Consider the following 27436-nt stretch of genomic DNA (forward strand, 5'->3'; position numbering starts at 1 on the left):
AGGATACGAAACCTAACATTTAGGGCAGGAATCCTATTGGCTCGCTGGATTATCTTTCTACGTTGCAGGTTTTGACAGCGTCTATTGGCTCACATTGACGTCAGTCCTCGGTGACGTCGCGGTGCGCCGGTGCAGTAACCAGAGGCGGCGGTAAGGTGACAGAAGGTTGCGTTATCAGTTAGCTTCATGTTGCTCGGAGTCGCGCTAACGTGGTTTTTGAGTCTAGCCTAGTTGAGTGTTTTCTAAAGCTGGCTCGTCTTCACTGCAGTGGATGCTAGCTGCTCCACGGGTCGCTAGGCTAACGCCGGGTTCTAGAAGGCACGTTGTAACATTGTGTCGCCGTGTTCAGGTAATGGTGAGTATTCCACTCACATTCAGAGCTGCTACAAAGTTTCTGCACCGTTTGGAGACATTAAAGAAGCTTTAGCTTGATACAATATAGAAACGTACTGGGGGAGGACGCTCAGCTGCACCAACCGTCGTTAGGAAATCTGCTAATTAAATAACAAGTGCTCTTTTTAACGCTTCCGATCTCCAGGAATCATTAAAACTGTGTCTGTTTACAATAGAAAGAACTGCTTTTTAATTCGGCATATATTTCAAACTACAAACATCATTCAGCTTTATTGAAGTTTCACCTTTTTATTTCACTCATTTGTTTAATCCTAAGAAAAACTGTAAACATGATATAAAAGTCAATCTCCAAACTGATCACAACCTAACCTTTGATATCCTCAAGTTGTAAATCGACCTGTGGAATAAATAATGATGTGTTTCATCAAAGTCGAACTTGACAGTATAAACATTTTGGGGCGTGTATTACAGTAAAATGCATTGGAATGATTTCTTGGTGCACAATAGTAAATAAGCACAACCACGTGTCATGTGGAAAATGTAACAATTGAAAGTGAGCTAATGTGTATTGATCTTTAAATGTTGCCCACAATAACAGTGGAGTGTTGATATAGTAGCTCTGAAATGCCTGGTTCACTGCAAGACAAACGTCCATCATACATCACAATGTCTGCCACTGAAAAAGGAAAAAACGGACTTTGAGTAGGGCAAAAGTTATGTACGTATCTGCCTTACTGTGCAGTCACTGTGTTATCATTATTGCAGTTCAGTTAACTAATTCTAGTGGACATGGACACAGATGATGGATCCAAACAGGGAAGCCAGCGGCTCACGTCTGGTTGTATAGATGTCCGTATTTCTGTCTAGTCTATGGTTTCATGTTAAAATGCTGCCTGGAGTCACAAAGAGAAGAGAGAAAAACTAGCCTGTTTCTTTCCATCCATACAGATTCAGATGGATCAAAATGCGCGGAAAGTTCGGAACCAGGACATTAACCCCTGCATCGAAGTAAGCTCGCCGTCCGTCACATGCTGCGCTGTGTCGGCTGTGTGCCTGCTGCTGGGACATGAGTGTTGCTGGTTTCTAATCCTGTGCTTTGAAATACTCCTTTTCTCAGGAGAGTGACGACTCCCAGAAGTGTCTGAATGCCTACAACTATGATAAAAGCATGTGCTCCACCTACTTCCAGAGATATAAGAACTGTAGGAAATACTGGGTGAGTGTAACGTTTTCAAAGATCTTGAAAGATCTTCATCCTTGATGCTGCAGTGGTGACACCCACTGGATGTAATGAGTAACACATGTTTGCCAGCAGTATCAGTGGTTTTGGTATCTGATCGACACTAACAGGATGGAATCGATGCTTTAGTTTGTTTCTGTCCTAAGTTCGGCTCCCGCTCTTCAGGAAGCTGGCACGCCTGTGCAAACACCTCCTCTCGTGCAGGCTGCGCTCCCTCCTCCCTGATCGGCTGTGATTAGCCGTCCTCTGGTCACGTGACTCAGCAGCACTGAGCAGAAGCATGCAGGCTGCAGTGAGTGAGAAAAGCTGCTTTACACTGTAAACACGACGGAAACATCACCAACTTCAGTAAAGACATGAAAGAGTAGAAAACAGAGCTTTGTCCTGGAGCACACGGAGAAAGGGAATCCCTCAGATAGACTCGGACCCCCGGCACAGAGTTCGGTACAGTTTCATTAGGTCAGAGCACCTGCTACCAGGTCCTTTTTTCAGCACCTACTCGGCCGGGGTTCCCAGCAATCCAAGGTCAGCCCAAAATGTGACACCAGCAGATGGCATGCCTCCGATTGGCTGGGCAGGGACGTCACTCGATGAGTCATCACAGCGTCTCCTTCACAAAACTCAAAACTGACATTTTTTAAACCTGGCAACTAACATCGCCATGGTCCCCGAGCCTGACCATGCTACAGGCCGAGCAGCGGGTGTATCATTGGCTCAACGTCCGTCTTTGTTGTGGCATATTACATACTAATTATATCACGGGATGCTGTTGTGTCGCCATGACAATAACGACACAGGTCAGGTGGTACTCGACTGTAATGAAAACCAGTCAGTCGAGTCGTGGCGAGTTGATCTGAGTGGATGCTGATGGAAACGTGGATTAACACTCATGAAGTCTCATATCTACAAATGGACATCCTGCACTTTTAGGGTGGTCACTATACTCATAATTATATCGCCACATTTCAAGGAGCCATAATTCTGTTTGTAAGGATCTCAATGACTGTTTGATCACTGAGTGCAGCGAACAGCATGAAGGACATCTTAGTCTTTTCATAAGCGCCGTGATCAGTGACCATTCAAAATGGGAATATTTGCCACAAGATGGCAGCAGTATGAAGTGCAGTCGTATCTCGTGTCACATCAGGTTGGCACATTTCTCAGTTGCTCTTATGACCGTAGAGGGATTTGTGTGTCTGGGATCAACTGGGAATCTTTCAGTAGGCTAACCTGTAAACCAGTACACCATGGAGCCAGAGTGACATGGCATCAGTCAATGTCAGCACTGAAAGCAGCCTGCTGTTGTTTCAGCTCCAACTGTGAAGTAAAGGAACAACCTCCCTGCTCGCCATAGTGAACTTCAGAATACTGTCACAGCAAAGCCGTGCCACTGTTTATCATTACTGTCACACGGCAGTGGTCACATGACTAATCTGTTTACATCTGGGTCACACATCACCAGCTGTTAGTGTGTCCTCCTCACATTCCTGTGTGTGCAAAGAAAAGGCCACCAAACGGCTTCTCTTAGTATTGGCTCACATCAACACGCAGCGATAGCTCAGTAGGTGAGTGGTTGCCCCTTGATCAGAAGGTCGGGGTTCGAATCCACTGAACGGCTACCCTGAGGTACCCCTGAGCAAGGCACCGTCTGCACACACTGCTCCCCAGGTGCTGCACTGGTGGCTGCCCACTGCTTCACTGGGTGAATGGGTTAAATGCAGAAGAGTAACACATTATCATTATTATTATTATTATTATTATTATTATTATTATTATGACTATAATGTAATGAACTTCAGCCTCCTGTCAAGTTCAGACTCCACAGCAGAAGTGTTTCACACAGGTAACTGTGTCCTCTGTGAGCGCTGATCTGAATGTAAACCTGTGGTCAGTTTGTAAAGCTGGAGGATATTTGCTGAAGTGCTGTAAAGTGTTTGGAGCTGCACCTTATAAAGTGGGACACAACAAGCCCTCTGCTGTCCCCGTCACAGGTTGAACTCTGATACGTGTGCTGTTCTTGTTTCTTTCATTTCCAGCGTTGGGTTTGAGGAGCGTGGTCAGTACAGCGCGCTGACGCTGAGGCCCAGCCTGAGGCGCTTCACTTATGTTTGTGCTGAAGCCGTGTTCCTGCTGTCATCTGCAGTTTCAGCCGTTTGCTGGTTGTTGGAATAGTTTTGTGAGCTTTAGGCTGAGTTTCTGCCCTTTCTGGAAAAATGCGTTTGTCTTTAAAAAGCGATTTACTGATCAGCTTTAATCAAACTGAAATCAATTTGAATCAGGAAATGATTTCAGTTGCTTACAGTTTACAGCAGCACTGCCACGTGTGAAATGCATTGTGGGATACCTGTTCATCATACCTGGCGTTAGGATGGACCTGTCTTAAACACGTAATGGATTGATGAAATGCATCAATTAATAATTCTGAATTGATGATTTAATAATTTCAGTTTGGCACTCAGAGCCCTCCATGATGTCATTGTGATGTCATCGAGGTTATTTTCTCAGACCCACTGTGACCTTTAACCTTTACAGCTACAGGTTACACGAGTGAGCCTTGAGCAGTCACACTGACTTGGTTAGAAGGTGTCGTGCTATTTATTCAGCCTCCATCATTAGCAGGTTGCTGCTCTGATGAATATCTGATGAGCTTTCTTTGGTTGGTCTTTGTGTTGCAGCACGACATCATGGTGCAGAGGAGACGAGATGGTGTGAAACCTGACATGCCCACTGCTGCAGAGAGGCTGGAGATGCTTACTTCACTGGGAGGCAAACCATACTAAGAGTGAGCCCAGTCACCTGCACACTGGGAAGAGCAGCTGTGGTGGAGTCAACGCTGCAGCTCTGTGCTCCACAGACTCGCCTACTCAAATCCAGCTCATCAGAAACTTGGAACAGTTTTACTTTTCATGCTTTTAGCTGCAGACTTGGTGCTGTTTAAGGATTTGACAGTAAAGATTCAATAGAAAAACACAATTTCAACCTAAGGTGAGCACAGGTGTCTTTGGATCATGTTATTGCTTATAAAAATCCATATTTATTATTTTATTACTCACGACACTGTGGACTGCACACAGCTGGACCAGGTGTGGGTTCACTGTTTTCAGTGATACCTGCTGATCTCTGACCTTTGACCTGCAGGAGTTTCACAGCATAGGTTACCTCGATGAAGTGAACCGCCTTCATAGAACAACAAACCCACCATGAAGTTACCTGGATAAGCCCAAAGCCAGCTTAGCATTACTGCTAGTTTAAAACAGCCAATGAGGAACTCGATACTGAATGTTTTATATGACCGTGGTCGAGTGTGCAGCCTGTAAACCTGTAACGAGTGTTTCTGTCTCTTAATAAACATGTCTCCAATTGTAATGTTTGATTTCTGGCTGTTGAAAAGTTTGATGGAGAAGAAGAAGAAGAGCGTTGTGGGAAGACTGGAAGAAACAGACCGGATTTTTTTTATAGATCTATCCATCTCATATATAGATATATCTACGTTTTTAGAGTATTTAGAATAATTTTAGATTCAGATCTTAAATTTGACAATCATGTAAAAAGATTTCTAAGATGGTCAAGGCTAATCTGAATTGTTTTAAGTTAGTTTGGCACTTTATACCCACTTCAGCAGCTCAGATATTTATGCGTTCTATGATATTCTCTCATTTTTCATGTTGTATGACAGTTTGGACCCAAGCAGCACCATCTACACTTCAGCCTGTGGTGTCCTTATATAACCAATCTTCAAAAATAATGGATAAAAAACTGTTCAGTGGCATCACTGTCACATTTTAAAGAAATATTACTACTACTTAGTTTTAAGAGTTTTAATCATTTGTGTTTTCTTAAATGTATAAATAGGATTGATTGACACAGAGTGTCTCAATAGACACATCCAGAGACAAGATAGTAATCGTATTACTAGGAGCAAGGTGAACGGCAACTGCAAGATGTCATATCGCAGATTTACATTCGGTCAGTCAGCTTTTTCCATAAAGGCCTGGTGTCTGTGGAGCACACTTCCAACCAAAATCTAATTGATTACAGACATCAGATCCTTTACATTGAAGGTTAAAGTGTGGTTAAAGGGAAATGTAGTCATTTTAACTAATGATTTTATTCTATTTTAATTTATTATCTATTAATTAATTGTAATTGTATTTATGATGTAATTCGGTTTTATGAAAATGTATGTTTTATTGTAAAATTTATCTATTTAGATTGTAAGCCCAACAAGGGACAATTATTGAAAATTAGCAATAGCTATAAACGTATGTGCGTTACATCACTTTCATGTTTGTACTTGGACTATGTTAAACTGCACTGTCCCTTTTAAATATATATATATATATATATATATATATATATATATATATATATATATATATATATGTATGTGTCTATCTATAGATAGATAGATAGATACACACACAAAGGTGTGATGATGACTTCAGTGTGCAGGTAGTAGGTAGAGGAGCTGACAGGAACCCCTGGGTGATGGTTTTCTACTGAACCTTAATGATCTCATCAGGTGGTCGGCCTGCTCAAAGTGCTGCCACCGTCGTCGTCATCAGGGTGAAACCGCGCCCCCAAAAGTCCGGAGAGTGCACGCGCACTGTTCGGGAGAGGGTGTTTTTCAGAGGTGACAGGTAGGAGCGCGTGAGTCCTCCCCAAGCGAACTGTTAGCAGTCTAACAAACATTATCAGTAAAATGTTCAACATTCATCACCTGCAGTCAAACTCTAGTTAGCAGGCTGAGCGAGGCTAATAGCTTAGCTAGCTACCTGCTGCTAGCTCGGATTCGTTGTTGAACAGAGGCGATGTGGACTTAAAGTTTCATCTATAATCCACATTAATTTTGTTTTGTTCAACAGAAACAGCCTTCAAATATTTCTGCTTTACTATGAGCGCATTTCGACTTTTACACAGAGCAAAGAACTGTTTATAATAATAATAATAAGTTGTAATAGTAGCTGTTTTATACCATGTTTCATGCAAATGTGAGCGCGTGATCTTTGAGTGGTCAGGAACGTGAGACATGATGAGCTCATGTCACTCCTTTTAGAATACTAAGAATTGAAATGTAAATACAAAATAAATAAAAATATCCTTTGTTACAAAATAGCAATAAAAACACAAGGTGTTAAAATGTTTCAATTATCCAGAGTTACTGAAACATTTTATTGCAGTTCCGTGGATTAAAAACATTCATAATAATGAAATAAGAGTGTTAGAGCAGATAACAGCTGATATTCTTTATGTGTGCGTGCATCAGTGAAAACTGCATTGATCATGTAGAAAAGCCCCACTTACCAAATGTACCGGTCCAGCTAGCTTTATACTGTTGTTGGAGTTTGTATTAGTTATAGGTATTTAAGAAGTTTAGTGCTATTTGTATTCACATTCAGCAGAGTGCTTTTAACACCTAGTTTTAGTTTAGTTTAACTATAATAACCCTAATATGCTGTTGGCGTTCTCGTCCACAGACATTGCTGTTGTCCATCATCATGAATGTGTATATTGATCTCTGTCATTCACTCGGGTAAGTTCAAGTTTCCCAGCTTTCAGTTTAGAATCCAGCGTTGAGTCGTCCAAAAGCTGTGACACAATGACAGAATATCCCCACCGGGGTGAAAACATACATAAAGCCTGATTGTTTTAGTCATTTTTGGGCTAAATCATTAATGTGCGCCTGCTGTCAGCTCCAGTTTATTCCTGAAAACATCTTCAGGGAAAAGTTCTTCTAAAGTGACCCTTTAATGAGTCCTCCAGCAGAGCTGTGGTATTTGGTACGAGGGCACGTGTCAGTCAGCAGTATACTTTGCCTGGATGTAGAGGAAAGTTTACCTTGGGCCCCGCCCACTTCCCTTTACCTGTGCTGAGTTCTCCTTTAGTCACTGTTGCTCTTGTTCACTGCAGAGTTCATTATGTACATCGCTTCATTCCTGCCATTCGCTCCCTGTTATGAACACTTCCTGGTTCTTATTTGGACAGTTGTTTCAAAGCATGATCTAAACGAACCTTAATCTTAATAATTCATGTGGAATCAGATGAAACGAAGAACTGAACAAAAACCTGTTTCAACTGTAATTCTACTGTAGACTCTACTGTAGACTATACTGTAGACTCTACTATAGATGCTACTGTAGACTCAACTGTAAACTCTACTGTAGACTCTACTATAGACTCTACTGTAGATTCTACTGTAGATTCTACTGTAGACTCTACTGTAGACTCTACTGTAGATGCTACTGTAGACTCAACTGTAAACTCTACTGTAGACTCTACTATAGATTCTACTGTAGACTGTATTATAGATTCTACTATAAACTCTACTGTAGACTCTACTATAGATGCTACTGTAGACTCTACTATAGATTCTACTGTAGACTCTACTATAGACTCTGCTGTAGACTGTACTGTAGACTCTACTGTAGACTGTACTATAGATTCTACTGTAAACTCAACTGTAAACTCTACTGTAGATTCTACTGTAGACTCTACTGTAGACTCTACTATAGATGCTACTGTAGACTCAACTGTAAACTCTACTGTAGACTCTACTGTAGACTCTACTATAGAGTCTACTGTAGACTCTACTATAGACTCTGCTGTAGACTGTACTATAGATTCTACTGTATACTCTACTGTAGACTCTACTGTAGACTGTACTATAGATTCTACTGTAAACTCAACTGTAAACTCTACTGTAGACTCTACTATAGACTACTGTAGATTCTACTGTAGACTCTACTGTAGACTCTACTATAGATGCTACTGTAGACTCTACTGTAGACTCTACTATAGATTCTACTGTAGACTCTACTGTAGACTCTACTGTAGACTCTACTATAGATGCTACTGTAAACTCTACTGTAGACTCTACTGTAGACTGTACTATAGATTCTACTGTAGACTCTACTGTAGACTCTACTATAGATTCTACTGTAGACTCTACTATAGACGCTACTGTAGACTCTACTGTAGACTGTACTATAGATTCTACTGTAGACTCTACCGTAGACTGTACTATAGATTCTACTGTAGACTCTACTGTAGACTCTACTATAGATTCTACTGTAGACTCTACTATAGACGCTACTGTAGACTCTACTGTAGGTTCTACTTGCTTATGGCTTTGTGTTATTGAACATCAGCTGTCTGTCAGTAGGAGTCTGTGTCACTGTGGGACGATATTCTGAGGTTTACATTGTGAGCTACAAATGAAGGGACAATACATGTAATGTTAAGAAATAACTAGTAATATTGTAACAAACTGCTTCCTATAATAATAATAAGTGTGTTTCTTTTTAAGAAATCATTTGTTTAGTAATGAAGAGCACTGCTTATTGTGAAGTCCTGAGCTGTGTTATTCTCTGTGTATGGGGATGATTTCGTTCCTGTGTAAACTCTGTTTAGTGTTGTGTTCCTATAGATGTGCGTTTCCCTGAGCTTCGTCTTGTGTGTTTGCCTGACTCCGTGTCGCCCGTGTGTGTCACTCGCCCCTCCGTCTGTCTCATCTCCATTTTTGGATTCCCTCTCTCTCCCTCCCGTGTTCCTCTCCTGGTAAAATGGTAAATGGCCTGCATTTGTATAGCGCTTTACTCAGTCCCTAAGGACCCCAAAGCGCTTTACACTACATTCAGTCATGTTTCTTGTCGTCTCGTTGACTCCCCGTTTTATCCCTAATGTTATGTCAGGTGTGTGAGTCTTAGGCCCGCGTCTCTGTGCTTCCTGTTTTACTTTGACAGTCTTGCGTCCCGTGTTCAGTGTGTTCTGTTTTGTTCCCCTCTGTCTCATCCCCCTTAATTTGTCTCAGCTGTGTCCCCGCTGGTGTTTCCAAGGCTTTTCTAGTGTTCCAGGCTTTTACTTTATGTCCTTAGTTCCCCCAGTTCAGCCGTTCCTCTGTTTAGTTTATTTATGGCATTTTCCCCCGTTTGGTGTGTCTGCCTTAATAAATGTCTTTCGTTTATTTTTCCTGTTTTCCTCTCTGTGGTGTGCATTTGGGTCCTCACATAAACAGTCCAGACGACAAGTTGTGACAGTTGGTTGCGTTTCTAAACTCAGCATAACTGAAATAATGATGACATTATTCTAAATGTAGGATTTCTAGTTAAACCTTAAGACTACCATTAGTCACTGTGCAAGTATACTGCTTTATATAAATGCAGATAAGTGTAATAGTTAAATTAAGTGAGGAATATGCTGCACCACAGTGTGAGTCTTAATGTCCATGTGGAACAACGTAACTTAAAGCAGTAACTGTAACTGTAACACTCTCCATCCACCCTGCCAATGCTGATGCACTGATAAATAAATACTTGATGTAGGCGAAGAAGGCGACATCCATCACGTTTAAACTGCATAGAAACATGTTTTTAGGTTTATCAGCTGTGCTCTAAATCAGAACACAGAGAAAGGGTCAAAGTTGTTATTGCAAAGCATCCCAGAGGATATTGTAAGAATATGCTGGGACTGTGGAGTGAGCAGAGCTGGGTGGTATATGGTCTGGTACTTTTCTACTTACGTTAGAGGGTGGGTGCTGCAGGGATAGGGTACAGGAAAGAGTTCGACTACTTATACCTACACTTATATCTATTACGGCCACTTCTGCAGGCTTCCCGGGTGGTTAGCATCTTTGCTACATGCTGCCACACGCCTCAGGAATGACCACGCCCGTCGCAAGAAGGTCTTCCGTCTTCTGCAGAGGAAACTGGTGTGTACTTTAGTAGCAACACGTAGATGTCCTTACAGTATTGCGTTCTCTGACCACAGAACAACAGCACAGTATATGCTAGTGTTTGACGGGGATCCCATATATGCACATAAGAAGAGGGGCCTGGGAATCGATCTCAGCATTGCAGAGACTGACTGAACCCCTTCTGTTCAAGCATGGTTGTCCACATGGACACAGAGTAAAAAAAAAACATGTCTGTCTACAATGGAAACATTTACATTCTTGAAAGAGTGACCTTTGACCTTTAGTTGCAGATGTACAGCTTCTATGTTATTATTATTAAAATTCATTTTTAGTCTGACGGTCATATTGAGTAATGTTAGAAATACAATTGATTGTTTTCAAATTCAAATGTCTCCATTATTTTAACCAGACAACAGGCTGGTCTTCACAGGGGGGCGGGCTTCAGCAGGTGAGGTCCTGGAGCCTAGAACAGGTGTGCCCACAGGAGGCAGAGATAAGAGTCACTGAAACATTCACTGGATTAGTCAGTTACCAAAATAATCTTTAACTGCAGGCTTAGCTTCCAGTAAACTCCAATGTTGAGGACTTTCTCCTCACTGTGCAAAGCAAACTTGTATTGTTTGTATCTGCCCTGGTGAACTTTCTGTTTCTATCCACTGAGCTGATGTGAACAGTGAAGGCTTCTACTACTCTACATCCACCTACCTGTGCCAGTGGCTAGGTGCTGTCACTACGATGGGTGACACCGGGGAGCCATGGCACATGTTTGTGTCTGTACGGTTTTTGTTCAGCTCATTAATGACAACAAGCAAGGTTTACTCCCAGTGGTTACCAGTCTCCCCATAGCTTTGTGCCATCAGAAAATGTCCTGCAGACATTCATGTAGAGATGTTTCAGTCATGACAGACTAACACGCATACTTAGTCCTCAGATATTCCAAAGCCAGGCAGGATATATAACTATTAGAAGAAGCTGAAGGAGTCTTCTGCAGAGGACAAAGTGTGGACTTCATTTCATCACGATTCAATTCAGGAAATGAGAGACTGAGACTGGGTGATGAGTGGTAACTGCTCACAGACTGGTCTTCTGTGTTTACAGCTGGTCCTTGTCATGAAACACATTGTATTATTCTATCATCTTTATCATATAACTCCCGTAACCCCCGTCCTAGTTTTTTAACAAGGTTGGAGTGAAGGAGGGGGATCAGTGTCAGCCTACCTACGTCTACCCTAAAGAGGTGAAGATGTTGATACGGTCTGCCTTTCCAGAGGACATCTGTGACTATCCAGATCCCTGCCATGATAAGGTGAGTGTAAACCATTCTTCATCGCCTAAATGCTCTATCACCAAAGACGGGTTTGTTTTCCCCCAAAAGTTGGTTTTCAGCACTCATCTAAGTGACGTCTTCAGTCTCAGCTGACTGCTGGTTTCCAGCCTTATAAACATCTACATTTGCATAATGACCTAAACTGGCACCACTGGGTCGTGACCAATGTTCCCTCTAAGCTGCGCGTGTGCACAATTGTGCACTGCTGGCACCGTATGTGCGCACGGTAAATCTGTGTAGCACACACAAAAAAAGTAACCTGAATAGAAATTAAAATAAATACGTTAACAATTGATTCTGTTTTGTAGTGTTAGTCAGTAAGTGAGCGGCTGCTCCAGCCAATGATGCGATTCACATTCGTGTATGCACAGCTCATCAACGTGGTCGACAGGCTATGACAGCGTCCTTAAATGCTGCTAATGTTTAGCTAACAAAGGGGTGTGGCCGATGTGGAGTGCTGCTTATGTTGAACCTTTAAAATAATGGCAGAACGAACGGGCAGTGGCACACAGTGGCCAAAGTACAAAAGAAATGCGACTCTTTTAAGATGGAATGGCTGTCAGAACATGTGCAAACCGGAGAAAAAACTGTGAAACTGGGATTTTTTCTTTTTCGAGCAAGAAAGGTCTGGTCTGCAAAACATGTTGCGAAGCTAAAATCACGAGCGAGTTTTCGGAGGGAAAAGTGTGGACAGACTGGAAGCTGGAGTAACTCAAGCGCCACATTCAACAGAAAGGTCATTTGAAAGCAGCTGGAATTGTGAGAAGATGTACGATGGGAATGGGGATCGGTACGTTGTTGGGAGAGAGCGCCAAAGACCGAGAGAAGAGGAACGAGCTGTCACTCATGAAGAAATCCAACCCCGAAGAAGTTAAAGTTCTCATCAACAAGATTCTACCAGCATCAAAATGAAATCTTCTCTGCTGTCGGTTCAACAAAGTGACGATCACATGGCAAAGTATGTGAGTGTACCAATTCAATTAATGAAGTAGTGCAGAATGAGACAATGTGTTGTTAAAAATTCACCTCGGCACACCCTGATCATAGGTGAGAGCACAGACATAACAGTGCACAAAATGCTGGTCCTGTATATTAAATCCAGGGAGGAAAATAACGTCAACCATAAAACTGTTTGATGGCATCATCCAGCTGACCGCATGCACTGCTCAGGATGTTGTGCAGGAAATAACTCAGTTTTACACCAAGCATGAACTAGACATGCAGAGAATTAGGGCTGGGCGATATGGCCTAAAATTCATATCGCGATATAATTTGAAGCATGTGCGGTAACGATATATATCACGATATATTCTTTTCTTCTGTATAACGTATTTTCCTCACTATAAGGACTTAAAATCCTTTAATTTTCTCAAAAATCGAGAGTGTACGTTATGTATGAATTCTGGTTGTGCTTACTGACCTCGAACCGATTTTGGTTGCAGAAATCTGTTAAAAATGTTTTAGTACAACTTTGGTAAGCCGCACTGCTTGATGGATTGTCAGAGCATTACGCTGCCGTAGTGAGGAGCTTCACGGAGTAATCTGGGTCCTAAACTCCGTCAGCTTCAGGTCCCAAAGTCAAACGAACACTGAGAGTTAAAAACGGTCTAAATTCTTTCATCTTTAATTAAATCATCAGCATTGCTGCTTTATCGGGTGTAACAATTAAGTTTAACATCCACGAAAACAGAAGTTATTAAATTTAACGGAGTTAGAAGTTAACAGGAAGTTAGCTCGCTAGTTTCCAGCTAAACATTTCATACCATGTTCTGAGAGATTTCTGAAACTAATTCAAACGTACAGCTCTGTTATCACTTCCAACATAAATGAAGACAGAAACTAAACAGCAGTGACGTTTGCAGGGTTACTGAAGTTGGACTAGCTGGTATATAATGTTGTGCTACGTGATTGCTAGCGACACAGCTATGTTAGCATAACATTAGCACAGTGAAGCTGGAGGATGAACGCCAACTTTTTTTCCACTCGATAAAAGTTAACGTGAGGGATTCTGGTGGTCAGGGACAAATGCAATCATAGCAGGATGCTATACACGGAGCAAACTTCAGTCAGGAGAACAACTGAGATCATTCATCCACAATACGAGGTTAGTCATTAATATACTGCAACAACATGGGAACAGAGCAGCTGCAGAGAATTCAACATTAATGAATCAATGTTACGGAAGTGGAGGAAGCGCAGTTTTTGGCTTTCCCCATATTTCAAAAGTGCTTCATCTCTTTGCTATGACTGTCGCCCAGAATAATTTGCAGATGATAATGGTTGTAGCCGCTGCGATGCTTTCGACCAAAACAGGCGCAGCTTGATGACATCATCAACATGCGCTATCGCGATAAAGCGATATAGTCTGTCGTTGGCCAAATTTATATCGTTTCTATCGTATATTGTTTATATCGCCCACGCCTACAGAGAATGGCGATGCTGACCTCCGATGGTGCCTCAGTAATGCGAGGAAAGCACAACAGAGTTGCAGCTTTATTAAAGCACACCACACTTAACTGAACAACACTGTGTGGCCCATAGAGAGGACTTGGGCATTGATGATGCGTGGAAAGATGTACCTTTGATGCGTGATGTGGGAACTCTTCTTAGAACAGTTTACTCCACTTTCTCTAGATCCACTGTAAAGAGCAAAGGTTCCTGATGAGGATGCACTGTCATTCAGGCCTCTGAGTGACGATGGCTGTGGCGTCACCGAGCTGTGAATGCTGAGGAACTACACTGTGCTGGAAGAATACTGAGAGAATCCAGTGATAACACAGATCCAGTGGCAAATTACTGTCACAAAAAGCTAACCGATTCAAACTTCAAGGTTACTCTCACCGCTCTGGGAGATGTTTGGGTGGCACACCTGTGTCTTTCTTTTCAAAGATGCAACCTGACTGAAGGGCACTGCTTGGCAAGAGCAAAGATTGAGAAGTTGCGTTCCCAAAACTTGACAGAGGAAAAGGATGTTAAGTGGAGTGACCGTGTCAAAGAGGCGATGAGGGCCTCATCTGCCCATGGCAGGAATACCAGTGAGATTATTCGTGTTATTCGTAAGCTTTGTGATCACTCGGATGCTCGTTTTCCAGAGGATGAATCAAAGGAGTGGTCTGCATTTGACATTGAGGCATTGACCTCAGACATCAGCTTTGAGTATGGAGCAGCAGACAAAGAAGTACGAGGCCATTCTCCACCCTCCACAGTCAGTGGAGGTCAGAAACAGTGAATACTCTGATTTCAAGCACATAAAGAGGCACAAACTTCAACATGGGTCAATCGGCACATTCTCAGATATGGAGGCTGCAACGCTAAAATGTGAGGAGCTAAAACACATCTCACAGCTTGTGGATATTTGTGCTTTCAAGCATCCAGTGCAGATTGCAAAAGAGGCTTTAGTTTAATGAATCGTCTCAAAACAGCATCCAGAAATCGTCGAGGTGGAGCATTTGGACCAGCTGATGTCATCAACCTGGACGACGTGAGGAGGACAGACGGGTAAAATAAGGTGAAATTTAAGCTCTTAATCAGTTTTCTGCTCATCTGGTGTCATTTATTGAGTTTTCATTTATGGATATTGATCATTAAATGCTGTCACCAGTTTATGAGTATTAGAAAAATGCAAATAATCATTATATACTGTATTATGCAGACAAAGAGTGACAGGACAGTAGGACTGTCTCCCAGACCGCAGGAGGACAGGAGCTTCACAGACTGGCTCATACTCATCATAACAGCTTCATAATAAAAATGTTAAGTTTCAAAATTGGAGTTTATAGTAGGCTTGATTTGGTTGGCTGTTCATGTTTTGCCATAGTTCAAATATTCATATTTCCAATAGTGTGGACATGTGCACAGGTCATTAAAAACATTCTGTAATTGTCACTGTAAAGCTCTTAATTAAAGGTCTTCTGACAGAAATGTAAACGCTGTAATTTGGCTCTTTTTATAAACATGTAACTTTGATGGATGTGATGCTGTCGTCACCACAGTGCACACGTCTGATGTCGCTCACAGTGGTCCAGGGGGGAGTCTGTGAGTTCGCTCACACACGTGAAACATTAGAGGGAACATTGGTCGTGTTTTCATGTTCAATAACATTAATGATCGTATCACCATCTGTGAAGAGAGGAGGCAGCTTTAGACACAAACTGTCTGAACCTATGGTGCAGCTCTGAGCTGGCGTGCCAACATCCACTCATCAATAGGTCACATGACATGACCCTCTGCTTATAATGACCACACCTTTTTTCAACCCTTGGCTTGTGTGATGAGTCATGTGATCAACAGTGGCTCAGTGACCCCGCCGTTGAAGGTAACCTGCAGTTCAAACAGCTGTGAGTTTCAGATCAGAGGTGAAACGTCTTCAGGAAACTTCTCTTTCCAAGCTCCAGACGAGTTTTCACAAAAGTAACCTTTGTTCAGATCGTGAGCATCACTGATCTTAAAATGACTAAATACATCTGGATGTTTGTGATGTACGTGTGCTGCTGTAATCCCCCACTATAGTGACGTTTGCATGTGTCTCTGCAGGTGGTGTACATCACTGTGGAGGATCTGCACAAAGTTAAAATCATGTGACGTCTCTCATTTCCTCTGTTTGAGTTTGCCCTGGAAGTTGGAGACGGAGCAGGAAGAATGTTTGTGGATGGAGGGGAGATGAGTTCTGTTACGTTGCTAACATCTGTATGGTGCTGTTCAACATTAACAGCATGTTCTGCCACACAGTGTGATTGTTATATGTGCCACCGTTCTCAGGTCTGCATGTTCTGAGCTGCTCGTGTGGTTCATGGGTGACAACTGCAAGAACTGTATATAAAAGATGGTTACAGCTTCACTGGAGTCGTCGAGTGATTTCTGCGCTCTTTTTGAAGCTTTATTGACACCGTGTGTTATTTTCATATATGTCATCCTGGTGAGGACGTCCCTGCTCATGTGGACGTAGCAGAGGAACTGAAAAAGCTACGTCCACATGAGAATCGACTTTGTGTGATTTGGACAGAAGGTCGCAGCACATACTGAATCGTTGGTGCATGAAGCACAAAGAACAACACCCTGTGTCGTGTCGCGCAGTAAGAACGCTCACACGACCAACACAGCTGCCGTGTGCGTGCAGTAGGAGATGCCACGCTGTGTTTATACTGAGTGGAGGAGGGGAGAGGTGCTCTTTGATTGGCTCATCATCACCTACTACACAATGGAACCAATGAGAAAGCTTTTCTCCAGTGAGGCATGATTTAACCCCGCCTTCTCCACTGCCACAAACCCTGTCAGGAGCGCTCTACTCAGGTTACCTGCAGCTGCTTTTTTAATCCAGCAGGTGTCACTGTTATACAACACACTAACACAGTGTCGACACAGTGAGGGGGATGTGCCACACACTTCACCAGGAGTCAGATACCATCACTAATGCTACAATATAAGCTAAGAAAGCTGCAGCCACACAGCATGTACACTTTTAGACCACTTTTAGGCTCGATTGTATGCTATGTGCCTCTATTCAGACTGTTGAAATTTTGTACAGTTGCTGAAATTTGTGCTTTTTCTGTTGATAGAGTGACATTGGCTTTGAATGGAGAGACCTACCTCTCACTTTTCTCGTCACTCCTTTAGGTAGAGTTTCCCCACAGACACCCGTATGTTCCCCTGCAGCTTTTACAGTTATTATCATAAATGTCACACAGAAATCTATCAAATTCCTCCCATTCATGGCTATTGGAGAGCTGGAGGCAGGTTAAAGTGTGAGGCACACAAAAGCTCTTGAAGCTGCCGCTGTGACCGTAATCTTCACCCCACAGCCGTCATTTCACCATCAAAATGTAGCTACGCTCGTCTTCTTTCTCAGAGCCTACAGATGTACTGTATATTTTTGAAATGGAGCCCTTTGTTTCAGAGGAACGCCATCATGAGCTCAGTTTCATCCGTCCATCCTCTGCTGCTTGTCCCTTTCAGGGTCGTGGGGGGGTGGAGCCTATCGCAGCTGTCATAGGGCGAGAGGCAGGGTCCACCCTGGACTGGTCACCAGTCTAACACATAGACAACTATTCACGCCTGTGGGCGATTTAGAGTTTCCAGTTAACCTGACCCCACTGACTGCATGACTGTGGGCTGTGGGAGGAAGCTGGAGAGAACCCACATAAGCATAAGAACATGCAAACTCCCCACAGGAAGACGCCGACCGCGTGGTGGAAGCGAACCGTGCTGCCCTGTAAGGAGTACATCTTTGATTATTGAATCCATTTACTTGTTTCTCTGCTTCAATAAATATTTTCAAACAAATTCAATTCAAAACTGGTTTTTGAAACGAGTCCCAAACAGTTGATTCTGTTCATGTGGACGTGGCGTTCCTGTCAGCTGCACAAAAACAGACTACTGAAACCCTCAGGAAATTCAGCATCGTTAAATCTTAAATAAATAAAATAAAATAATGAAAAGTAATTTATATATGAAGCTAAAATTTAATAGCAATTGCAATAAAACGTTTGTGTGCATGTCAGAAACCGCTGAGCAGCAGGCTGATGTGAGATGTCATGATCCTCGTCTGTGGATGTGGGAGTGTTTTTGTTTTCAGTAGTTCAGAGACACTGACAGTCATTCGATACAGTACTCTTAAGTGACAGTCCAACCTGGATCTTTAATACTCAGGGAGTTTTTGCTGTTCTTTATAAGTACAGCATGTGTTGAGAGTGGGCAGTGAGACTAGAATAAGTAATATAAACACTAGAGCATGGACCAGTTTGCACTGAAGTGCAGACAGCTGCTTAATGCTTTCTTTATTCCAGCCCAGTTAATGTAGTCTGATGGTGCAGCTGGAGTATGGCAGACACATCGATTCACTCACTGTTTCACATACAGAAAGAAACCGTTTACCTTTGCTGCAGCTTTATAAACTGCAAATAAAAGGAGAAGCTGTTGTTGGCTTACTCTGTACATCAGGGGTCCCCAACTCCAGGCCTCGAGGGCCGGTGTCCTGCAGGTTTTAGATCTCACCCTGGGCCAACACACCTGAATCACATGATTAGTTCATCACCAGGCCTCTGGAGAACTTTAAAACGTGTGGAGGAGGTCATTTAGCCATTTGAATCAGCTGTGATGGATCACGGACACATCTAAAAACTGCAGGCCCTCGAGGCCTGGAGTTGGGGACCCCTGCTGTACAAGAAGGCTCTGTCATTTTTAACTTGGTGCTGAATATCTCTGTGCTTAATGTGGACCCATTCCTGTGTACTCTGAGGACTTCTGTCAGTGTGGCACCTCCCTGAGGCATTTTTCATTACATGACCCAGAGTGGATAATCTCTTCAGTGTTCCTACTGAGCAAATGTGAGAGACAGTTACCATTTACATTTATACCACACCTTCTCCAACAGGAACCAAGCAAAATGACACATCTGCCTGTGTTTACAGATGTGAGTACAGTACAGAGCTGCAGTTCATGTAACAGAAAATGCTTAGCAGACAAATTCTGAACTTCAAGTCAAACCACTATTTTTCAACTCATTGATGTGGAGGCTCTATGGAGAGCATCTCTGAGCAGCATCTCATTGATGACGATGAACATGGTAAGGCGTCAGTGTTGTGCACCATCTGCAGCTGGAGAGGTTCCTCCACTAAGCCCTTAAGCTTCTTAAGACACACAGCTCCACTTAATTAGAGTAAATGAAAGACAGCACTTAAAATGTATGATTTTAGTGCAACAGTTTGGTTGGAATACTTCTGATTATTTTACGAAAGAGTTATAACCGCCATATTTACTCCATCAGTTTGAAAGCCAACAGGCTTCTGTGGGTCTTGGCTCTAACATGTAGTTTAAAGATTAAGTGAAGAGTTAGATCACAGAGCCAAAGCTTTGGCCTTCATTGGAGTTCATTGGTTCTCATTCATGAAATACTCTGATAGATGTATTTTAACCAGATTGGATGTGAATATCTTTTTCTTCATTTGAAGAAAACCTGAGCAGTGACTCTGTTGTTCCAGTAGCACTGGCAAAAAAACGTTTTTGAACGTGGTTGGGTTGTTGAACTGCATAAGCAGCGCCATCACTGCTGAGGTGGGACGCAGTAAGACGGTCATTTGGAATTTCTTAAACGATCCTGAAGGTTATGGAACAAAACAGTCAAGTGGAAGACCCAAAAAATGTTACCAGCTCTGAGCCGGAGGAACCAGTTGGCTGCCCGTCGAGACACTGGACGATCCTCGACCCAAATTAAAACGATGCTGGTGCCCACCGCAGCCCCATAACCATCAGATGGCATCTGAGACTGAAGGGGTTCAAAAACATAAAACGCTTCAAAGGCCTCGTCTCCTTGAACGCCACAGAACTGACCGTTTGGACCAAACATGGGACGCTGAAAGGTGGAAGAACGTTTTATTGTGTGATGAGAACAAATGTAACCTTGATGGTCCTGATGGTTCCCAACATTACTGGCATGACAAGCAGATCCAACCTGAGATGTTTTCTGCGCCCCACAGTGGAGGGAGCGCCATAATGGTCTGGGGTCTTTTTCCTTCAGTGGAACAACGGAGCTTCAGGAGGTGCAGGGGTGCTGGCTGTGTCCAGATGTTACAGAGAGCATCCCTCATGACTGAGGGCCCTCGTCTGGGTTTTACAACAAAACAACGCTGCAGTACACAATACCCGCAGCACAAGGGACTTCTTCCAGGAGAATAACATCACTCTTCTGGACTTCCTGCGTGTTCCCCTGATCTAAATCCAACTGAGAGCCTTTGGGGATGGATGGCAAGGGAAGTTTAGAAAAACGGACAGCAGCTCCAGGCAGTAGATCCCCTTCATGCAGCCATCTGTTCCCACTTGGAGAAATGTTCCCATCACCTCATGGAAACACATCGAGCATGCTGCAATACATTTTTGAAGTGATCAACAATAACGGTGGAGCTCCTCATGCTCATGTTTGGATCTTTGATTTCTGTTTTGGGGGGTTTACGGGGATTTTTTTGGAGGTGTGGTCCTAAACTTATGATCAGCTGTAACAGCCTGTTTCAGTTTGTTGTTTTCAATAAACTGCATGCTCAAAAAAACGTTTTGTCTCACTCCCATTTCTTCTTGTTGCATGTTGAAGCTCGACTTGGAACCTTGTTAAGATCCAAACATGCAAAATAGGATTTTTTGCCAATTTTCAAATGGTCTTAAACTTTTGATGGGGAGTATAAACCATCTGGAGCAGGGTTTGCAAACTCATTTTACATTGATCATATGTGGGTCACACCAATGAAACTGCCCTTTCTGCCAGTGTTCAGAAGTTTAACGACACATGTAGTCCCTGAAAGATCTTGTATACAAAATGAAGTGCTATTTTAACAGAAAGAAATCTGTCAGCATGACTCTTTGGCTATAATTTTAAGAATTAAATGCAGAAAATTACAGAAATCTATGGCTTAATTACTTCTGTGTAGCATGAATGGCCATGCGGGAGGTCTTTATCAGTAGGAAAAGCTGTAAAACCTCCAAATTGCAGTTAAATTTTCTGATTTCCTTCACATTTTCCAAAGCCATCCAGTCAGCGGGATTTAAGTCCTGCTGAACCGATTATGACCCCCGGGCCTAATGTTTGACACCCTGATCTTAGAGTGTCACACGCTGATTTGTGCCAATTTGTACTTTGAAAAGCAATTTATAGCAGACCCAACCAACAGACCTTTGTGTCTACCATGCACACTACAATCCCATGTCCTTGAGTTACGTGCAGAGATCACGAGCTTCTCTGTCTGTATTTATAGCAGGGCTTCTTAGTGTCTCTCCTTGTTATTTAGAGATCAAGGTGTACCTGCTGCTTTGGACTAAGCTCTGGCTAATGTAGAGTAACCACATCCCTGAAACACTGCGAAACAGGAAGGATTGCTCTTTCTACGGTTATCTTGCTACAAGACTTTCTGTTAATGAAAGGGGTGGAAGATCAAACAAAGACATTAACAAACACTAATTATGATCATGGACCAAGCAGAGGAGTTCAGGAGGGATCTTTGAAGTACTGGGAAAGAGAAGAGCTTGGACACATGTATGTAAATGCTGGTGTTCGGAGTGTTAATGTATGTGAGCCACACCATGGGAGCTGTACTGAGCTGGTTTGCTATTCGCGTTTGTGCTCTGATGCTGCACAGCGGTGGTGCACTGAAGAAATGGAGAGTAAGTGCAACCTTTGACCTTTAACAGAATGTAGTATGTGTGAGTGTGGACTAGCCTGATGCTGCAAACAGAAATGTTTTTACAAAGTAACAATGAGATGGAGACATTTCATGCTTGTGGTTCTTCAAAGAGCTGACAGTGCAGACATGTATGAACAATATGACTGCAGACTGTTCGGAGGTAGGTCTACTGTGCAGAGAAGCATAAACATTACTGTGACCTCTGTCTTATCTGTAGCAGAGGCAAAGCAATATAAACAAGAAGAAGATTGGCTAACATAAGCATTTGATCCTGATATTTGTTAAACTGACCTTAAGTGGCAGCAGACAAGATTCAAGATTATTTATTTGTCACCTGCGTACGAGTACAACACACAGTGAAATATAGCCTGACATGCTCCTCGACTGTGCAAAGAAGGAGAGAAGCAGTACAACATCAGGACCCTTCAGCTGCACTAGCTATCCATAAAATGACTCTCTCCATTTTCAGATGCACTTTTTTATACTAGCTTAGTCAGTCTGATTGATGAGTTTTCAAGATGACCTTGAGTGTTTTGAATGGTGCCTAAAACAAAAAACAGGCTAATGTGCAAAGCTTTGCATAGCACAATGCTAGAACCTGAAATAAACAGATACACAAACAAACGAGCATATACGATTTTGCACACAATTTAGCGGAATACAAAACACTGTGTGTGTGTCTGTGACTTGTACAGAGTGAGAGGCTCCCTGAACCAAAACAGCTACACAGCATTGTGCAGCACCATGCAGGACCCTCTGCTATGTGTCTAGTTGGTCAGGGCTTCATCCTACAGCAGGATAATGACCCAAAGCATCAGTCCAAGCTGTGGCAGGACCACCTCAGGAACAAAGAACAAGGTGGTGAGCTTGAAACCACGGAGGGTGCAGCACAGTCTCCAGACTGAAACCCCATCGAGCTGCTTTGGGATGAACTGGACAGAAGAGTGAAAGCAAAGCAACTACAAGGTCCACATTTATGGGAACTTGTGCCACAGATATGGGAAGAATTTTGGCAGATATAACAGCTGAACACAGCCGTGTTTCTACAATAGAAATCAAATATTCGTCACAAAGGTGGCTGCTCTGCTTAGGCTGCTGCCCCCGCGACCTGGCCTTGGATAAAGCAGATGAAGATGGATGGATGGATGGATGGATGGGTGGATGGATGGATGGATGGATGGATGGATGGGTGAATGGATAGGTGGATGGATGGATGAAGATGGATGGATGGATGGATGGATGGGTGGATGGATGGATGGATGGGTGGATGGATAGGTGGATAGGTGGATGGATGGATGAAGATGGATGGATGGATGGATGAAGATGGATGGATGGATGGATAGGTGAATGGATGGATGGATGGATGGGTGGATGGATGGATGGATGGGTGGATGGATAGGTGGATGGATGGATGGATGGATGGATGGGTGGATGGATAGGTGGATGGATGGATGAAGATGGATGGATGGATAGATGAAGATGGGTGGATGGATGGATGGGTGAATGGATGGATGGATGGGTGGATGGATGGATGGATGGGTGGATGGATAGGTGGATAGGTGGATGGATGGATGAAGATGGATGGATGGATGGATGAAGATGGATGGATGGATGGATGGGTGAATGGATGGATGGATGGGTGGATGGATAGGTGGATAGGTGGATGGATGGATGAAGATGGATGGATGAAGATGGATGGATGGATGGATGGATAGGTGAATGGATGGATGGATGGATGGGTGGATGGATGGATGGATGGGTGGATGGATAGGTGGATAGGTGGATGGATGGATGGATGGATGGGTGGATGGATAGGTGGATAGGTGGATGGATGGATGAAGATGGATGGATGAAGATGGATGGATGGATGGATGGGTGAATGGATGGATGGATGGGTGGATGGATGGATGGATGGATGGGTGGATGGATAGGTGGATAGGTGGATGGATGGATGGATGGATGGGTGGATGGATAGGTGGACAGGTGGATGGATGGATGAAGATGGATGGATGGATGGATGGATGGATGGGTGGATGAATGGATGGATGGATAGGTGGATAGGTGGATGGATGGATGAAGATGGATGGATGGATGGATGGATGAAGATGGATGGATGGATGGATGGGTGGATGGATGGATGAAGATGGATGGATGGATGGATGAAGATGGATGGATGGATGGATGGATGGATGAAGATGGATGGATGGATGGATGGATGGATGGATGGGTGAATGGATGGATGGATGGGTGGATGGATGGATGGATGGATGGGTGAATGGATGGATGGATGGGTGGATGGATGGATGAAGATGGATGGATGGATGGATGGGTGAATGGATGGATGGATGGATGGGTGGATGGATGGTGGATGGATGGATGGATGGATGGATGGTGGATGGATGGATGAATTGATGGGTGGATGGATGGATGGGTGAATGGATGGGTGGATGGATGGATGGGTGAATGGATGGGTGGATGGTGGATGGGTGAATGGATGGGTGGATGGATGGATGGATAGATGGATGGATGGGTGGATGGATGGATGGTGGATGGATGGATGGATGGATGGTGGCCACTTTGATGAGTTAATGAATTCTTTTTTTTTGTTTCAACTCCAGTTGGTTATTTGTACTATGCTTTCATTCCAGAGTGCAATGAGACATTAAACTGCATAGTTTTCAGTAACAAACTGGACCGGTAGTGTATAAAATGATATATATATGTCTGTTTGTGCTAAACTTGTTGGTTTGTTACTGAACCTCATCTTCTTTAATGTCTCCACAGCCACAGGAAGCCCCTGATGACTCTCACGACCTCTCTGCAGGAATGGACTCAGAGGAGAGGGGCTTTGGTACGGTTTCCCTGAAGTGGTGTAAGCAAAGCACAGGAGATGGGGAAACATTTGAGTGTTTTGACTCCTGCTCATGGCACAGTGACATCCTGTCAGATTTTAGTGGAGATTCTGTGGACGCTTTGCTGCGACTGGAGGATGCCTACATTTTTCGACAAACAATGGGAGTCAGCGTCTGCAGTGGGCACACTAAGGCTCGACGCAGAGAATCAGTATCAGCAAAGGACAGCCACCGAGATGTCACAGAGACTTATGTCAAACCATCTACTTACAGCATGAAAAAAGGACCAGAACACTGTGTGGCACCAAATCTTCCTGTGAAACTCATCAAAAAAGACCTTTTTTCAGTTGAGATCCAACCCCACTTAAACACAGAGAAACTAAAAGAGCAGTGCAGTTTACAAACTGTTGTTACAGGCGGCACGGAGCCATGCAGTCTGCATATTCACAAGCAACACAAAACGGAGACATTTGATGCAAAGGTAAACACTTCAGACACTCAAGTAGTGAAGTTGCTTGTACAACCTGAGGACAACAGTGGGGACAGACTGAATAGAGACTAGCAAACACAGGACAGTACTGTGGAGACACAGCAGCAGCATGCACATGAAAACAAGACGCATTCACAGATTTAAGAAGAAAAGAGAAGGCATGTGGAGTAAAATTAGAAACATGTAACGCTGAGGATGTAGAAGTACAAAATCCTGACCTGCTCAGCACTTATGTGTAAATAACAGTTCCTCTTATTCTAAACAGGGAAAACATTTACAATCAGTGTCAAATACAATGTGGAAAAATGCACAGTGAAGACAGAACAGACTTACGTGAGAGAGATATAACATGCATGATAAAAACAAGAGTAATAATACCGATGCAGCAGCTCCTACCTTCAGAGACATCAGAAATATGCAAACATGTGACAGTATTTCTACATCACCACACTCTCACAGCATCCAAGCACCATAGAAGAACACGAAGACAGTTCATGCATCACAAAAGTCACAGCTGATATATGCACCTAATCCACAATTAACTATATTTGCACGTAAGGTGGATATTTGCTGTTCACAAACTCTGTTTGAAGAGATCCCCAGCAAATAGAGAGCCACACTTCGGTTTGTGCTACTGCACAGAGCCCCAGGCTTGGGTGCTGGGAGGACTTTGAGTGTGTAAGCACTGCAATAGAGGCAATGATCTTTTTTCCTCTATCCTTTTTCCATAGAGACCACAGCCTGCTTTCCTTCTGATACCTGCCCTCTAAGGTGTCTGTAGCCCCATCAAGGTGGCTCTTCTATGTTGTGCTATACATTTATGGATGTTTGGTTTCTCCGATGTACAAGTCTAAGCACTCCTCACTGCACTGCAGAGCATACACTGTTGCTTAGTTTGTGTTTGGGAAATCTGTCCTGGCCAGTTGTTGCCTGAGTGTGTGGCTGGGTCTGATGTGCTCTGGGATGTCGTGCTCGGAGAAGATTCTCCCCGAGTTTCTCTGACAAACCTGCTGCATAAGGGATGACAGTGTTGTTCCATTTGTCGTTCTGTTTCTCACTAGTTGGTGTCTGACCTCCTTTCGTCTGCATCCTTGCACAGTTGGGGTTGTTGTGAAAATTCAGTGCATTTGCTCCAGGCCCAGGAATGTTAACAGCACCTGTACAACACAGGACTCAGGGAATTTTACTGGGAGGAAAAGTGCTTGTGTTACTCCCTTCTTCAAGTTGAAAGTTGCTCATCGAGTGGCAAGGACCCTTTGTGGTCACATGGTGAGTGGGCAACGTCATGGAGAGAGGCTGAAACTGCATCTCTGGTGAGCCTGGTTAAGGAGATATATGAGCCGGGGCCGGAGGTGCCAATTTCCACCACTGGTGCCTCCCTCCGTTGTAATAACCATTTTACACAGGCCCAGAGAGCAGGTGTTGCTGCACTGCAACAGTCGTTTGTATGAGCACATTGAGTGTTGCAAACACTGACTGGGGTTAGAATTGGAGCTGAAACCCAGCTCGCAGTGTTGGATCTGCTGCCTGTGTATTGTAGGATCTACCTTACTGTCAGGGCTCGGCCGTCACAGGCGAGTGACTGATGTTGCACAGTCCTTTAACTAATGATCTAAGGCGCTTGGACAGAAAGCAACTGGACTTCTTTAAGTTTCTTGAAGATGTGCTTTCATCCATTTGTGCAACACTTTCTTTCCCGAGGTGGCCAAAGTGCTTGCACAAAAGGGGGTCATATGATTGTCTTTGTATTATTGTAGGGTCTTTAGCTTTCAACATGAAGGGCCTTGAGACAGCTGTTAACTAGGGAGCCCACAACGCATCCATGTTTTCATCTGTTGTATTATAAATATGTGATGGGGAGGCAGAGGTCTGGTGTGCAAATCTGATCGGGGTAAAGCTGCTTCTGTTTTGTAAAGAGATGTCTGCTGTAGTCATTTTCTGACAGTCTTTACTTGTACAACACCTAAAACCAAGGCAGTGAAAAGTGAGACTATAACAACAGACACTATTCAAATACTCATGCAGGCGGGAGAGGCTTTTGAGGTTGTGTACTGGCTGCAAAGCAGTGATAGAAAATGTCTTTGAAACACTTTAATAATGAAAATAATCATTTCATGACCCAGGGATGACATATGCAAAGAAAAGAGAATTGGTCCAAGCATTAAACCCTGAGGGACTCCATAATTATCAGCCCCCTTATGAAAATGATGCATTTCTGAAGTGTTTCCTAAGCACTGTTAAACAGAGTAACAGGTTTTTCACATAACGTTTGCAAAAATCTTAGTTTTATTTCGGATGTTTACATTACACACGCATGC

General features: G+C 43.3%; 2 protein-coding genes and 1 pseudogene across 2 annotated transcripts; all 3 read left to right on the forward strand.

The window, feature by feature from the left end:
• Positions 1–120: 120 nt before the first annotated feature.
• Positions 121–4960, forward strand: chchd7 (coiled-coil-helix-coiled-coil-helix domain containing 7). Its single transcript, XM_006805151.2, has 4 exons — positions 121–355; positions 1303–1362; positions 1472–1570; positions 4270–4960. Exons 1-4 carry the CDS (start codon positions 272–274, stop codon positions 4372–4374), a joined length of 348 nt encoding a protein of 115 aa, XP_006805214.1. The 5' UTR covers positions 121–271; the 3' UTR covers positions 4375–4960.
• A 1207-nt stretch (positions 4961–6167) lies between these two features.
• On the forward strand, positions 6168–16403 carry LOC148101085 (uncharacterized). The gene is made up of 5 exons (XM_087845800.1): positions 6168–6234; positions 7072–7127; positions 10202–10301; positions 11458–11592; positions 16147–16403. The coding sequence occupies exons 2-5, from the start codon at positions 7093–7095 to the stop codon at positions 16192–16194; spliced, it is 318 nt and encodes a 105-aa protein (XP_087701926.1). The 5' UTR covers positions 6168–6234; positions 7072–7092; the 3' UTR covers positions 16195–16403.
• On the forward strand, positions 12096–14935 carry LOC148101086 (uncharacterized; annotated as a pseudogene).
• Positions 16404–27436: the final 11033 nt, after the last annotated feature.

The sequence above is a fragment of the Neolamprologus brichardi genome, chromosome 9 (genome assembly GCF_056152115.1).
Source record: "Neolamprologus brichardi isolate AB-2024 chromosome 9, ASM5615211v1, whole genome shotgun sequence".
Lineage (NCBI taxonomy): Eukaryota > Metazoa > Chordata > Actinopteri > Cichliformes > Cichlidae > Neolamprologus > Neolamprologus brichardi.